This window comes from Copadichromis virginalis, linkage group LG7 (genome assembly GCF_057382275.1).
Source record: "Copadichromis virginalis isolate Kocher_CV1m ecotype Utaka linkage group LG7, C_Virginalis_male_GT1.1, whole genome shotgun sequence".
In the NCBI taxonomy this organism is placed as follows: Eukaryota; Metazoa; Chordata; class Actinopteri; order Cichliformes; family Cichlidae; genus Copadichromis; species Copadichromis virginalis.
This window is the reverse complement of record NC_140624.1, coordinates 69,195,854-69,212,655: the sequence shown is the minus strand read 5'-3', so window position 1 is coordinate 69,212,655 and position 16,802 is coordinate 69,195,854. Positions and strand designations below refer to the sequence as shown.

The following is a 16,802-nucleotide window of genomic DNA, read 5'->3' as shown; positions in this document are numbered from 1 at the left end:
TGAGCTGAGGATGCTGGGATTAAAAACATCTGCGCAAAACTCAAATATTACCAGAAATATTACCAATAATCAGTGTTTCAGTGTCTTACTGTTAACTGGCTGCATACAGCTTGATCCAGGGGATTTACCTAGACCAATGATAAACTTTCATATCTTCACAGTCTGTGCCCAGCTGGGTGATTATTTAAAGAGGAATGGGTTTCTTTTATTTAAAGTTCAGAAACAGCAGCAGAGAAGTTCATTACTGACAGGAGAGTCACCTCTGCACCGAGCGAAGCCCCGACACGGGGATCAAAACAAAGATTACAACACGGAGCTGGTGTTAAAGGGAACGAAAACTGAAGGCTCTGCCTCCCATTCTACTTTTAAATACTCTAGGAACAACAAGTAGGCCTGCAGAGCGAGAGCGAAGTGCTCTAATAGGGTGATATGGTACTACAAGGTCATTAAGATAAGATGGAGCCTGATTATTTAAGACCTTGTATGTGAGGAGCAGGATTTTGAATTTTGGATTTAACAGGAAGCCAATGAATGACATCCTGATAATAATGAATTATAGTATTGGGGGAAACCTGTATAATAAAAAGTCCCATCACAGAGCCCTGAGGAATGACTAAGTCTTTGTCTCCATGCGTAAAGCTTCTCGTTGTGTGACAGCAGCGATGGATCTGTCAGGGCTGACTAAACTCAAACAGACTCAGGATAATCATCCTGGCCACAGTTTGGCTTTAGTTTGGCAGACGTCGCTCTTCTCTCTGTGCCAGCCGCTGTCTTTAATGGAGAGTCATTAAGAAAGCGAGCTAATTATTCAGCCCTCATTAGGAAATTAATCAGGAGTTTGTATCACGCTCAGCTGAGCGGAGAAACGCCTTCACGCTGGGGACTCGACTCTTTATTCAGAGTTTCCATGACAGTAAACAAAATGTTGACATGCTGAAATTTAAAATGACTTTTAATAAAAGGCAGTTCGTGTGCAGTACCGCTAACAGCCACTAGATGCTGGCTGTAAAACCCAGGGTTTAAATATGTTTGAAGTCCTTCACACGTGTCCATGTGTGAGGAGTGTAATCTTTAATGCCATGCAGTGCAGACAAAGGACACCTTGTGCTTACATGTGAGAAGCTGGCAGGATGTAGTTGGTGCTCCCGCACCACCATCAGTCCTCATGGATCTTAACATCCTCCAGCTGTCAAAGGTTACGGTTCAGTTAGACTAGATGAGAAGTAAAAATCATTGCATTGAATTTATTTTACTGGCGGTTGTTCAGAAGTTCAGCATGCAACACCCCCAGCCTGTGGATGTCACCTTTGTGGGAGTCCGTCTGCACAGATGTGTGCAGAACCTGTCTTTGCAACAGAGGCTGAACTGGTTGGCAGCTGGTTTCTAGTGATTTTCCTATTTAAAAGCAGATTTCTAATCTAGGTCTGAGCAGTTAATGTGAATCTCCGTATAAAAGGACAACAACAGATTTGAGATTGTTTGCTTATTCATCACAGATAATTACTGTATTATCACAAAGAGATTTCATATGAAGCTGAAAGCAGACGGGTGTGTTGTTGCCAGAGCTGCAGCTGACTGTGAGTGGTTGCAGACGAGTCTTTGAGGGAACCATTTCCAAGGCAACGAGACCCCAAGTTCCCTGCACACAGCCGCAATAATAATCTTTATTTACAGCAGGGTCGTCAGCCACCGCGGGCTGCTTGAATCACATCCATAATTTTAGCTCCTCCCCTTTTAGGTCAAGATTTGAACACCAGTTTGGTGACGCTGCCGAGTACCTGAAAGGACCAGGCTCTTTATGACATCACACAGATCCAAAAGAGAAAAACTGTGAGAAAGTGAGGGTCTGCAGCTTTGGTTCTGACTTTGAGTACTTGTACGTAGCCTGATGCACTTATTTGAAACTTTCACGATATTTAAGCTGAGCATCGTCCACAGGAACAGGAGATCTATGACAGGAAGTAAAGGAAAGCGACATATTTGAACTCGGCTGTGACTTTGTTCCTCCAGGCGTCTCTTTAAGCGTCTCTCAGTTTTCGTGTCTGTGATGGCGCTGCAGTCAGAAGTGTGAATGGACTCTGCAGGTGACCTCGGGCTGTCAGTCCCTGAGACTTGGTTTCAGTGAGGTGTGACAGCTGAGCGATGAAGAGTCCAGCTCACGGCTGGGAGGTGTCGCTGCACCGTTCAGCCACAACACTGAATGTTATTTATTATGTGCTGATTTGAGGAGAAGTAGCCATCGTCCCTCATTGTTCCATCGCTGAGTGTAACGTCCACTCCCTGACAGCAAACAGAGCAGACAGTTGGTGTTTTCAGCTTTGAAAGCTTCACCTTTACTCCTCCAAACATGCATCTTGTCTCTGGTGTTTCTGCAGTTTCCTGTTCATGGCGAGCTTGATCCTGGTTGGTTCCTGAACATCATAACTGCTTTCCTCTCATTTCACAGTGACAGGGCTGGACTTCTTCCAGACCTCGGCAAAGGGACGCGACATCAGAAGAACCTGTAGTTGTGTAAATCTGCACTTCTCCTTCACTGAGTTGGGTGGACTTTGTTCGGAGTGCCGGTCAATCCAACGAGTGCTGTCGCACGAATGAATTGTTATTAAAAGATTTGAGTGAGTGTAGATGAAGCTGTGTGATGCTTTTGTGTGGACAAAAGTCCAAACACACATCAGAACTGGTTTTGGTGTGGACGACGCAGCTTCAGAGTGTCTTTGAATGTGGTCCATCCCAGGAAACCAAGCAATTTAAATGAAGTCCACCAGTTTTGCCAAGAGGAGCAGTCAGATATCAGCCTGAGTTCATGTTCATAGCTGTGACAACACTGTGCTCGAGGCGCAGCCTGCTCAGAGACATTTCTACAAATATGAACGATAAGATAAGATAAGATAAGATAAGATAAGATAACCTTTATTAGTCCCACACGTGGGAAATTTGTTTTGTCACAGCAGGAAGTGGACAGTGCAAAAGTTATGAGGCAAAAATTAGAATACAATAAGAATAAATACAGTACACAGCTGTACAGAATAGAATAAAATAAAATACTATATACAGTAGAATAAAATATATCTGAGCCTGCATCCACCCTGGGAAAACAACAGTGCAAAGACATGATTAAAAGCCCAACATTACCAGCATGCATGCCTGAGATGAGGGGATGGAAACTTCTGGCTACAACTGTATCTCCAATCGATGACATCATACAGATCCCAGATAACAAAAAGAAAAAAACCACTACAAACTGGTAAACATCCAGCAGTGGATGAAGGTGTGTTGTTCTGTAAAGCTCAGTTTTATGACTGTTTCTACGTTTCTGTCCTCACATGTGCACACACACACTCACAGACCTCTCTCTCTCTCCTCGGTGTCTCCGGCTGCTGAATCTAATCCTTTGGATGCTTTTTGGGGGGAGGAGCAACCCCGTCTCCTCTCAGAGCGAACCCTCTGTTGATTCTCGTTCTCTCCGTGTTTGCCGTCGGTTCAGGAGGAACTCCGCTCAGCTTCTCTGAGACTCGCTGCTGATGATGGACGCTCGCGTCTTCACCCCGCTCATCCTGACGCTGTGCAGCTTCATCCACGGTAGGCACACGCACACACACACACACACACACACACACACACACACACACACACACACACACACACACACAGGTCGTCTATGGCTGTGAGGACACTTATCTGGATTAAGAATTGTAACCTGTGGACTAAAACCAGCTCTCCAGCTTTAAACTGCATCTTGATGCACATGCAGACATTTCAAAGATGCGTTTTTCAAACAGAAAGTGAATAAGAAGTTGATTTGATTAGAATAAACGTTTAACAACAAATGCTGTGATCAGATTTTGCTTCTGTCACATTTTATGTCTTTGGAGTGAATCAAAAACAGAACTTTAATCTGCAGATTAAATAAGAAGTTTGATTCTGTGCGTGCGGCGTCCTGCTGTTTGCTGAGGGAGAATCAGTGGGAGGTGATCCTCGTGCAGTCCAGGTGTAAGGGAGGAAAAAGGAAGAAGAAGAATTTTGCATCTGTGCATTAACATTTCCACGGGTGGGTGTGTCAAACATGCAACCCGCGGGCCAGAACCAGGCCGTCAAAGGGTCCAGTCTGGGCCACCGCGAGTCTTTGGGAACATTTCACAGGAGAAGGGCGCAAAGCTGGACCTCTCACTGTATCTTCATCAGATTTATGCTCCTCTTCCTGACACCATCCACGCTCAGCCACGTGTCACAGTACAGTGCAGCAGAGTTTTCCTGGGTTCACTCAAGAAGAAACAGTAGATTTTCTGTGATGCTTGTGGGTTGTGTTTAGTCACATTCATTTGAGTCGGCTGTGTTTCCGCTCCCCTCGTCTCCTCTCTGTGGATTTAGTGTGGGAGTTTTCCGTCAGTCGTTGTCGGGTCTTCTGTTGTGTTTGTTTCCCAGCGTACGTGTTTCCTGTGTTCAGGTCTTTTTCATGTTCTTTGTCCCGTTTAGTATCTATTTTCTCCCAGTTTCGTTCCAGTTCAGTTTAGCTTTAGTAGTCTTTGTTTGTACCTTCCCCCAGCCTAATAAACGACTCGCCTGTTGTTAAACCCCGCCCCCGTCTCGAGTGTCGCTGCAATCTTTTTTCTTATCAGACATCTCAAGGATTAAATGTGCAGTTAAACTTTTATGCACTCAGAGTAAGGATGTTTTGTTTTTTTACTGGGTTATTAGCAGTGTTGGTCAAGTTACTTGAAAAAAGTAATCAGTAACTAATTACTGATTACTTCCTCAAAAAATAATCCCGTTACTTTACTGATTACTTATTTTCAAAAGTAATTAATTATTTAGTTACTTAGTTACTTAGTTACTTAGTTACATTTTAAAAACACGATTTACAAGCTGAACAGGTGATAGAGTGATAGATCTTTCAGCCCAATTCTACTTTTTCTGCATAATCCATCATACAAAATGTAATCAAATGGAAAAGTCTCTTTTTAAACTTGTTTTATTAGTTTTAATCTTTTAACTTTATGCATCAAGCAAACATTTAATTATCTGCAACATTCTCTGACTGGAAGAAATTAGTTTAACATTTAAACCTATTTTCTGCACATTCCAGCTCATAAAATAAAATATTTTTTGTGTTTACACTCAGTCTTTCAAACAGATGCAAGTAAAACACAGCAGAAAATAAATAAAGTCAAAGACTCAGCGGTTCTGTTGCTCTATTTTCACCTGTAAAGCAGGAGTGGGGTAGGCGGAGGTTTACCCTGGTGCAGGTGTGCCGCGGTCAGTGGAAGAATCCGCGAGTTTCTCTGTGAGTTTCCCATCACCTCGTAGCTACTCGGTGCTTGTTGGAAGTTTAGGGGTTTTTTGCTGTAAAAAGAAGTTTTCTTCCCACGCACAGCGGACACTAATGTTTTTGTCACTTTTTATGGAATCAAACTCAAAGTAAGGTCAGTACTTCCACGCTTTAAACGCTGCACGCTCATACTCTCTCTGCACTCGATATATGATCCATTGTTGATCTGCACACAGCTGTTGTCACCAACGTCACACTCGCTTACGTCACTGTCGTGAGACATTCTCGCAAAAAATCACGGTTTTAGTAACGCAGTAACGCAGCGTTCCTACGGGAAAGTAACGGTAATCTAATTACCGTTTTTGCAATAGTAATCCCTTACTTTACTCGTTACTTGAAAAAAGTAATCGGATTACAGTAACGCGTTACTGCCCATCTCTGGTTATTAGGCAGATGTTTGACTGGTCCAGTGGAGATTAAACGGGGCCGTGTTATCAGGTTTTCATGATTCATGTCAGATTAAATCTGAGTGAAACGAGCTGCCCTGTGGTAGCAGTGTTCACTTATCTGTCAACGTATTTTTTCTGTGGGATTATTTTTAATGTAATCTCGTAGAAGAGATTAAAAAAGTCACCAGTTCATATCTGGATTGTTTGTATCAACTCTTTCAGGTTTACAGTTTCTCTATTAGCCTGCATATTATCACAGATCTTTATTATGAACATCGTCTGTTCACACCGTCTGTGGACGTCTTCAGCCTGCTGCAGGTTTCAGGCTTCAGATTATTCGCTGCTGGAGGAGCTCGTTTGCATAAAACCGGGGTCATAAATGTCTTCTTAGAAAAAGACGTTTTGAACTACTTCACGTCTCTGTGCTGATTCTGGTATTTACGCTGTGAAATCAGCTCTGAGGTTCAGTTTAAGGTTTAAAGACGTCTTCTTCAGCAGCTGCCGCTTTAAATCTTTTGAAATGTTATTTCCCCAAAGGAAATGTTGACCTTTCACAGCTGTTCAAATAACTCAGCCAATTAAATCATGTTTTCTTGGTCGTTTCCTAAGAAGAATAAGCATTTTTTAAAGCTAATAAAACATCTTTTGTTCCCGTTAGTGAGCGTCTGTGGGGCGTCCTTGCGGCGCCTCACTGTTGAACCGTGTCTCCCACCTTCTCTTAAAGACGTTTGAAGGTTGGAGGGTTATCGTGCAGGCAGTCACAGCTCTGAGATCAGTGCGAAACACACAAAGAGCCCAGAAGCTTCACGTCTTCACAGAAGTGTTCGGTTTGACTCAGACACCACCACACTCAGAGTGGGTGGTGTTTTTACAGTGTTTATTTCACAGCACGCGGAGTCACTGAGCAGCTTCTCCCTTTAAATCTGATCTCCACTCATCACAGCAGCTCTCACCACCATCCTGAAACCTCCCCTTTCTCTTCTGCTGCTCTCCTTCTGTTACAAATCAGCCCTGACACTCATCTCCACCCGCTCCACCCTGCCTGCACTCACTTCTTCATCTCTATCTGGATGGTTGACTCCAGGCATTAAACTCCTGCAGCGACACTATCTCTGTGTTGCACCGCTCCACCTCTCATTCACACATGGTCCGTTTTCCTTTTACGGACTTTCATTCCTCTTCTCTCCCCAGCATACCTCCACCTCTCCAGGCTCTCCTCCACCTGTTCCTCTTTCTCGACCTCATCTGTCAGCGCTGCAAACAGGAAGGAGCTCAGAGCAGATCCCTGATGTACTCCCACCTTCAACCCACCTGTCTCTCCTACCACACACGTAATCATGCACCTGCTTTCCTCATCATCCTCCAACTCTCCAAAATCATCGTTAACAGTCTGGTTAAAGTCCACCGCCCCCTCTCCTGGACATCTCCACACCTCCACATGTATGTCACCACCGTCCCACTCGTCATGGCTGCCCTCTCTTCATCATTATTACTCCTCCACCCGTCCTCTCACTCTCATTTTCTATTCATGAGCTGCTCAGTACTCCTTCCATCTCCTCCACAGACTCGCTTCCTATATCATAATCTGGGATTTTGCAGAATCTCTGTTTGTTGTTCAACGGTTGGCTGAGACTCAGATTCCGTCCTTTGTCTTTAATGAATGCATGTGGCGCAGCAGCATTAGCTTCCTGAATGCACCGACTCTTCACGCATTCTGCATTTACACATGCTGCAGGTCAGCTGTTATATGCAGATTTCTGAAAACCACCCCTGTCTCTCAACACGTGCCCCACCCTCCAGTACCCCGAGCAGACTGATGGAGGACGCCTGCCTTACATCAGAGCACTTAAGGAAATCCCCAATCACAACATACTTCAGATAAAAGGGTGAAAAAACGGTGTTTTTACAGCAGTCTGCAGCTTTTGGCTCACTGTGCAGACACTGAGCTCATCATCTGAAGCTTTGGTCATGTTTGATATGAACATGCACACCTGGAACAGGAGAAATATGCCAAAAAACAAAGGAAAAGAACTGGTTTGGTACATGCAGCGTGCAGGGTTGGGGTGCCACCGCTGGAACAGCATGAAAGGCTTTTATTGGAGCAGTCTGACACATTTACATATCAGCTTCACTCACATCAGCTCTCCTACACAACATTGCATCAGTCATGTGACTGGGTAGACTCCATATTTGTGTTTCACATGTTTATGAGTGTCAGAGTTAGCTGTGTCGCTGACTCGGGCAGCAGGAATCGAGCTCAAAGTGAGCGTTTAATGCAGGTTAATGAGGAGAACGTACAAAAGCTCAAGACACGAAGAGCGAGGCTGGGAATGCAAAATCAGAGAGCGATACACCGATCAGCATTAACACGCTGACGGGTGGAGTGAATGACACCGATCTGCATCCTGGCACCTGTTAGTGGGTGGGACATGTCAGGAAACAAGAACCTGTAAAATGATGGGAGAAGCAGGAGAAATGGGTCAGTGTGACAGTTTGGGTCAGAACATGTAGAAAACTGCAGATTTGTCTCCAGTCTGCACGAGTCCAACAAACGAGCTGCTGTAGCTCAAACTGTCCATGTCAGGTGGTTCTGATGGAAAGGTGTCAGGATGCACAGAGCACCAGTTTAATGCATATGGGGCTGCAGACCAGTCAGGGTGGGCGTGCTGACCATCAGAACTAAAGCACAGAACAATGGAAGAAGGTGGCCTGGTCCAAATCACGTTTTTTACATCACCAAGGCTGGATGGATGTGTGTGCGCCGCTTTTCTGGGGAACACTCGACAATGGGATGCATTATGGGAAGACGGTGAGCCAGAGGAAGCAGCAGCGTGATGCTTTGGGCGATGGAAACAGTGCTCCCTGATGGCTGTGGTCTCTTTCAGCAGGATAATGCACTGGAAGCAGGAATGTTTCCAGAATGGTTTGAGGAGCACAACAACCAGCTTGAGGTGTTGACTTGGCCTCCAGATTCCCCAGAATCACGTTCTGGACAAACGGATCCGTCAGGACGCTCTGTGCATCCTGACACCTTTCCATCAGAGCTGCAGGGTCCGTGCCTCCACGGGTCAGGTGGAGACAACATAAAGAGACACGGGGAACGTTTAACTTCACATGAGGCATTGATAACAGCCGCTATCAAAGTAAAACAGGAAGTAAGACACAACTGAATGAGGATAAACAAGATTAACGTGACACAGGAGACATCACAGACAAAAACACAGCGTTGGTAACAGTAACTACAACCGAGAACAAAAGACTCAAACAACAAGATGAGAATATAAACCATGAAGAGAAATTATATAAGAAGATAGAGCAGGCGTGAAAGCGCGGGGGAAATAGAAACAACAGTTCTATTAATAGAAACCTGCAGACTGACCCACAGAAACAGCTTCAAATGCAGGACTGAAGTAACAGACTGGACTACAGACTAAAACTTATAATACACCCGAGGATCAGAAGTCCAGGTAAAAGTAAAACGTTTGACTGCAGAAGCTGCAGCATCACTGTAACAGTCACAGCTCTGCACTTCTTCATGTTGACAGTAAATAAAATAATTTCATTTTCACTTACGTTCATTCAGAAATTCAGATCCCTTCATTTGTTGACTTCTACCAGCGTTTGGGTTTTTTAGTTGAGCAGTCAGAGCACGAAACGCAGACAAAGGAACAGAAAATATTTCTGTTATCTGGAGCTCATTTCCTGACAGTCAGCCCCTCCCCCCACGCTCAGCCAAGGTCTCACCGAGCACCTGTCAGTCATCCGGACGAGCTTTCATCTCCACCAAGGCTGATGTAATCCGTCTCCTCAAAGCCTTCAAGACCCCCGGTCTCTGAGCGACTCTGGGCTGCCTCAGATGAAAGGTGACAAAAGGAAGAGAAATGCGGTGAAATCGATGTTTGTCAGACCAGACGTGGGTCACAGATCTCACCCGATGGCAGATTCAGAGCTCTGCACACTTCAAGCAGCCGCTCAGTTGCATCGGCCAATCAAGAGGCACCGCTAACGACCTGCCAACACTCCCAGCGTTACAGCACTTCAGTCGTACAAAACAGATAATGAACAGAACAAATGTAGTGCTGGGAAAGTTGTCTCACATTTCTCACATATTTGTCAGACTTTCATGTCTCAGATCATCAAACTCATTTTTATATTTTACAAAAACCTGGAACAGAGTGAGCGATGTAGTCAAAGCAACCTCTGAGTCCAGGAGGAAACTCTGGACTGGCAGGATGGGGATGGTGGAGAGTCTGGGCAGCTCCACAGAATACTTTAGTGGTTCTCAGCTGTAAACTGGGAGAGAAAGCCTGTGTTAGCGTCAGTGGTTTAACCGGCTCCACCTCAGTTAAACTGTTGGAGCGGTCATGCGTGCTGACGACAGTCGTTCCTGTTTCCCTCCAGGCTCTCTGCAGGGCGTGTACCAGCGGCGTCTCTACAAGGAGCTGATGAAGAACTACAACCCGTTAGAGCGGCCGGTCAGCAATGACTCCCACAGCCTGACCGTCCACTTCAGCTTCAGCCTGCTGCAGATCATGGACGTGGTAAGAACTGTTGCTTCAGTATGAACTGTTAATAATCCCTATTATTACGGCATCTGTGTGTGAGATCAGAGACTAGATGACTTCATACAGGACCAAGAAAGAAATGCTTAAAGGGGATCTTTAGAAGAGTGTGAGCTACTGGTGCATGTACTGGTGCATGTACTGGTGCACATGTTGTACCAATAATAACATTAACTGATATGTAAACATCAGTGTAATCACAGCTTCCTCGTCGTCTGTTGCTTCCTGTTTGTATTGTAGCATCTGAGCTGCGTTAGATAAACTTCACAGGTGCCTCCTCACTGTAACTATGACTGCAGGTCTTACTGGGAACCAGTGTGAATTCATAAAGTTAAATAAATCAAATAAATGAAGGATGATTGTGACTAAGGGCAACATATGACATATCATATGATAACCATGCAATGAAGATCTGGTATTGTGATCTTCTAACGCTATCATGAACACTTTAACCAGGATATGAGGGAGGGAAAGAGGGAAAGCAGGAGCAGAAATATCCAGATAACATCTGTGTTTGCACTGAATGTTTTGCTGTGTAGAGTTGAATGAATAAACTCAGACGGGTCGCCGACACGCTGCAGTCTGCACAGACGAGCAGCTCCGCTGCAGTGCTCTTTGCAGCAGCTTGTTCCCAGCTGACCGTCCTGCAGCAGCTACGTCACCGTGGAGGAATTTAAAGTGAATTTCTGCTTTTGCTGAGAAGAAAAATCCATTTTTTGCACATTTATTACAGTTAATTGTGTATTATCACAAACAGATTGCATATAACTGCCAACTTGACTCCACTCAGTGGCAGACTGGCTGAACCTTGTTGTCCACAGCCACAATGATTTTGGTGGAGCTGCATCTGAGACGCACCTCAGATTACTGCTTTTCTGCTTTTCACACAAACAAACTTCAGAAGCTCCCAGTCCTCGACCGTTTCTGCGGGTTCAGAGTGGACGTTTGCTCCAATTAGCCCGACTTCAGGGATGAACTTTCCTGCTGCGCGGCCCGACCGTGAGGCTGAGACATAAACTCAAACAAACGGATGCTGTGAGGAACTAAACGAGCTCAGCTCATTCGTTTCTACCTCACGCACATCTTACAGCCAGTTTAACAAACACTCGCTCTGCACCCTGCTAGCAGCCACAGCAGGAGGCAACTTTCATCTTTCATCTATCATGGCATGTGACACGCACACACACATCAATTATTAGACATGTCAGAGTCCTGGCTGCAGAACTTTATTCAACCACAGTGCAGGGCAGCTAACACACACACACTCTTTCTAAAACTGCCTTTTGTCTCCGATGTGCAGTGAGTGTGTGTTTCATGGGTCTGCTCTCGTGTCTGTGTGTGTTCGTGCACACAGAGGAGATGCGATCGTGCTCCACGTGCAGCAGCTCCACCTTCATATGGACCCAGGCGTGGCCTCGGTGCTGTTCTGCATGTGTGAGGGTTTTGGATTGAGTGATTGTGGAGAGCGCCCCCCACAGTGTCTCTCATCGCTCCCGCCTCCTTCTGTCTGAATTTATGGGGGCGCCACAGTCCCACGGAGAAACAAGTTACTCATGAAACCTGAATCGGACCTAAATCTCTCACCGTGACAAAGTATAGCTTATTTTTACACAACGTTGGTATTTACATGAACTTTAAATTCACTTCCTGTCAGTGTGGGTTTTGGAGCAGGGAGCGCCAGCAGAGGCTCGGACAGAGTGGGGGGGAGGTCGGGTGAGCAGGGAGAAAGCAGCCGGCTCGTTTCAGGAATCGAACCAGTCGTAATATTTTAGTTTTTTATCATCTTTAACGATTGTTGTTGAAGGAGCTCCTTGTTTTCATTTTGATGTATTGCTTCTTTAATGTTTTCTATTTTCTTTACTTCAGGAAGAATAGCTGTTGCCATGGTAACAAGTGATGTGGATCAGAATAAGGAACAAATGTAAGAAATACTGTTTAAATCTGAGTCTAACAGCACGTAAACGTTCAGAAGTAGCAAGAGTTCACAAACAGCTCCCCGTTAGCAGGAACACGCTAATTAGCTAAAGGGGTGACGAAGGCGTTCCACAGCACACGGCGAGGGAAACGTATTTTTGGGTGGGCTTGATGAGGTTCTTAATCAATATAAATGACTCAGCGTGAAGTTGGCAGGAAGCCGAGCGTTTAATTACCTGATGTCATGATTTCTCACTTCTGCAGCTTCATCTGAAGCGAATCTGTCGTTTCAAATATCTGCTTTGGTTTTGTTAGGAGGATTTTCCAGCATCACTTCTGTCTGCGTGCCGCTGCATCGCTGGCAGCAACCATCCCGGCAGCAACCATCCCGGCACGGTGCTTTTCCACCCCGAAGGTGAAAGGTGCCGTTTCCCTTGGCGACGTGTTTGATAGAAAGTTACAGACTTGAGGGTTTGACTCAAGTTTAACAGGAAAACATCCAAAATCCTAAGTTTGAACTTGTTTTTGGGTTCTTGATCTCCCCATAGCACCAGGATGTAACCGAAATATGGACCCAGCAGTCTCATCACGTAGACAGCTCAACATTCACTGCCCCACATAGCAAGCTGGTCTGGCCCAGATCTGGTGTCAAGCCGGTACTGCTGGCTGACTGGTGTCATGGCAGAGTCTATGTCAACCAGATGTGGGCCAGGTCTGGCAATGATGGCACTGTTTATGTTCCTATTTTCCTATTTCAGTTAGTAGACCTCAATGCCATGTTGCAATACTATACTGCTGTGGTAGCCAACGTTTCAAATGCAGGTTTTGCAGGTTTGTGAGTGCACACTTTATCGAAAACCTAGTTTACTCATTGTTACCACTGGGTGGCTGTAGCGCAGGAGGTAGAGCGGGTCACCTGCTGATCAGAAGGTTAGTGGTTCAAACTAGAGATGGCACGATACCACTTTTTTATGTCCGATACCGATATCATAAATTTGGATATCTGCCGATACCGATATGAATCCGATATAGTGTTTTTTAATCAACAAAACTGTTTTTTAAATATCTTGCTGCATTTTGTATAAGTTCATACTCAAGTTTAAAACAACAACTACACTAAAGCTATTCTGTTATACCTGTATGCAAAAAAAAAATTTCATAGTTCAGCAATACTGATCAATCTAATAAACTTAAACCTACACCATCCTCCCTATTCTGGTATTTTAAAGAGTACTTAGCATAAATATTAAGCAACCTAACTAATAGGGTTCCAACTCCCAGCAACAACAAAAATAAATAAATAAAAAATAGGGAACCACCCCTCACGCTCCACCTCATGATGCTTAATCGACGTAATCAACCTTAATTTGATGCAGTGTGAAAAAAAATGCACAGAAATCAATTATTTTTCAAGAAATATTAAATAGATTCAACATCTTTCTTCAACAAAATTGCAGACTGCACAGATGATACCTTCCCAAAGGAAAAAGTACTATAGCTTACTAGGGTATATATTAGACTTAATAGTTACTATATACAGTAATGGACTTCTATTCCTTTTACATCAAATTAAAACTTTGGGTGTCAGATAATTATTTATTAAAAGCTCGACATTTTAAATGAGAATAAATAAAAGTATGTCTTTGTGCCCCCTTTTCCCTGTTAATGCCCTATCGGCCCCCCTGGCTAAACTTTGCTAGATCCGCCCCTGCACAGTTACGTCAGCTACGTAGAAAAAGATCCTCGAGTAGAAAGTAATATTAAATACATTCTAACAACAGCTGATCAAGCTTAAACGTGCTGCTGTTGTTCAGCCGCTGGTTTCCTCTTTCTGGTGCAAAGTGGGCCAAAAACAAACAAGAGACACGGACTCGCGACAGAAAAGCCGATCAGCTGATCGTTAAGCAGTTTCATGATTGAAGTAGCAGCAAGAAGAGGCAGTCGCTCCATATATCGCTTGTTAAGCTTAACGCAGGAATGCTTTACAAACATTCAGAGATGGACTTACACACTTGCTTTACTTCTCTCGGGGATAACTTTGTCGGAGATGAAATGCCAGGTTGCTAGCGAAGCTCCACATGCTATCCAGACCACCGACAGGTCCCGCATGCCACAGCTGCTCTATCACGTGATGCATACTGCTCCGACGTGCTAACGTTCTGAGGTGAGTTACGGCGCGTTGCAAGTTTTGTGAGGTGCTTTCGTGATATTTAATGGATCGGATTACATTTTTTATTTTTCTCCGATATCCGATCCAGTAATTTAGGTCAGTATCGGACCGATACCGATACATAATATCGGATCGGTCCATCTCTAGTTCAATCCCTGACTGCTCCAGTCTGCATGTCAAGAGTGAGAATGTGTATGAATGTAGTTAGAGCACTCAGCTTAGAGAAAGTGTGTGAATGTGGCATGTTGTAACCCGGGAGAGAAGAAAAGTGCTGTATAAGAATCAGTGTCTGAGTTTCGTCATGTTACTTCTGCATTATTATGTCCCGGCGCATTTTGTTATTACATGGCTTGATTAAGGTACATATCAAGCTGACATCTGGGGCCAGAGCTGAAACTGTTCTGGGCCAACACAGGGCCTTGTGCTGACCCATGTGTGGGCCAGATCTGGGCCACCAAAGGGCCGTCATTCTTTGCGGTATGTGGGCCATGTGTAAGCACATTGTGTGGGCCAGATCCAGGCCATACCAATTTTGCTATTTGGGGCAAAACACCATTTTCCTTTAATCACCCACTAAAGTATCTCTGTGTTCATCTGTTGCTTTATCTGCTGGTTTCTCCTCGACTCCAGTCCTCATCCACTCCTAACATCATTTATTTCTTCGTGGTACCATTCATCAGACACTTTCCTCCGTCTCAGCCCATCTGAGCTCGCCTGATCAGTCTGCATCCATTTTTAAAAGACTTCATCTTTCCTCTGGGAAACGCGGTTTCGTTCGTAACATTAGGATCCTTTCTCAGCGCTCATTCATCACCACTTATTAATACGAGATAACGACACAGTATCAGATTCAGCTGAGCACAGGAGCAGCTTTTGATCTCCTGCAGCCTTTTTACAGATTTAAGATGCTGCAGGGTTGGATATCAGGTTGTTCATTTATCGTCTGTACTCTGCTGAATCTTTTTGTTGGATACCAGCAGGACCTCCACCTGCCTCCATCTTCCTGACATCAACATTCACACACAGTAAGAGCAGTAATCTCTATAAAAACTCGTTTTCATTCAGTCTTTTCAACTCTTGGTTCTGGGCGATGGGATAAAGTGCCATCCTACCTGCTGTTTAAATATTTTATATGTGAGGGGCAGCCTATCAGAGGAGTGGGAGGAGCTAAAGCAGCCAGCCTCAGTACTTACTTTACTGTCCAGGATTACAGGATGGACTGTTTGCTGATGACCTGATGGTTAAGTTTATCATTTAGCTGTATAATATATATAATACTATGTACGTCTTCGGCTCGTGATCGTCTCTCATCCCCCCACCCCTCCCCACCCCCCTCCACTGTGATTTTTGGGCTTCATCAGCTCGTATCATCTCATCAGCTGCTGAGCACCATTTCACAGCTGCTGCCGTTTTGCCCCATTGCTCCCGAGTTTTATATCCACACTGGTGGGTTTTCCTTCTGGCTGACTGGTCAGTCTGGTCTGTGAGTCACAGGTGAGATTGAGGCTGAGAAAAGGGCAACCCTGGTTTCTCCGTCAGGCTGCTGCTACTGTGGCTTTTCTCCTTACTGTATGAGAGTACCTGGTTTTCTTTTATAGAATAGCACTTTATTTTCATTGTACATGTACAATGAAATGGTGGGTGACCACACCCACTGGGCTGGAATTAAATATAAAGAGTAGACAGCAGGAAAACAGGATATATAGACAAACATAAGAGAGAGGTGCACATTAGAGAACAGTTTCAAAGTGCTTGAAAGAAGCGCAAAAGGACTGGACAGAGTCTGTGTGAGTGTGCTATGTGCCCCACCCAGAGCCTCCGGGGGGGGCAAAGTCAGTGTTTTGGATGGTGTTAATGACCCTCTGTGCAGCCTTCCTGCTCTCGGTCGTGGCCCCTGAGTACAAACTCCAGGCAGGAGGAGAGCACGCTCTCCACTGAGGAGCTGTAGATGTTACTCTTCCTCAGGAGACGGAGGAAGTGCAGCAGCTGCTGGGCCTTCGTTACCAGGGCGATGGTGTTGTGGGTCCAGGTGACATCAGCACAGATTGATGGATTTTTAAAAACGTATAATTAACCTATTAAAAAGACATACGAGTGGGTTTGCAGTTTATGGAAGCTACCATGTTCCTGTGCTTTATCGTCAGAGAAACTGTTCTCAGCATCAAAGAAATGAAAACCCAAAGGAAAGCGACGACGCCACGGGCACTTTACAGCCTCATCCAGAGTAAATGGAGTCGAGGTAAACAGAGGTTTGTTCTATGACTGCCATCGTAGCGAGGATTATACAGCTGGAGTAAGAAAACAGGATACGTTTGACTGCAATCTGCACTCTACGGACAAATACCTGCGATTACATTTACAACTGTAACTGTAACCAAACACGAGCTTTTCCTGATCCAAACCAAACAACTAGCATAGCAATAACTGAACAAGCAGTTTTC

General features: G+C 44.8%; 1 protein-coding gene across 1 annotated transcript in view; it reads left to right on the top strand.

The window, feature by feature from the left end:
• Positions 1-2,896: 2,896 nt before the first annotated feature.
• The window catches only part of LOC146706755 (neuronal acetylcholine receptor subunit alpha-7), a 58,384-nt gene continuing 44,478 nt past the window's right edge, over positions 2,897-16,802 (top strand). Inside the window, exons 1-2 of the mRNA XM_085464973.1 lie at positions 2,897-3,579; positions 10,117-10,256. Coding sequence (XP_085321099.1) covers positions 3,522-3,579; positions 10,117-10,256 — 198 coding nt within the window. The 5' untranslated portion in view covers positions 2,897-3,521. The remainder of the gene's footprint in view (positions 3,580-10,116; positions 10,257-16,802) is intronic.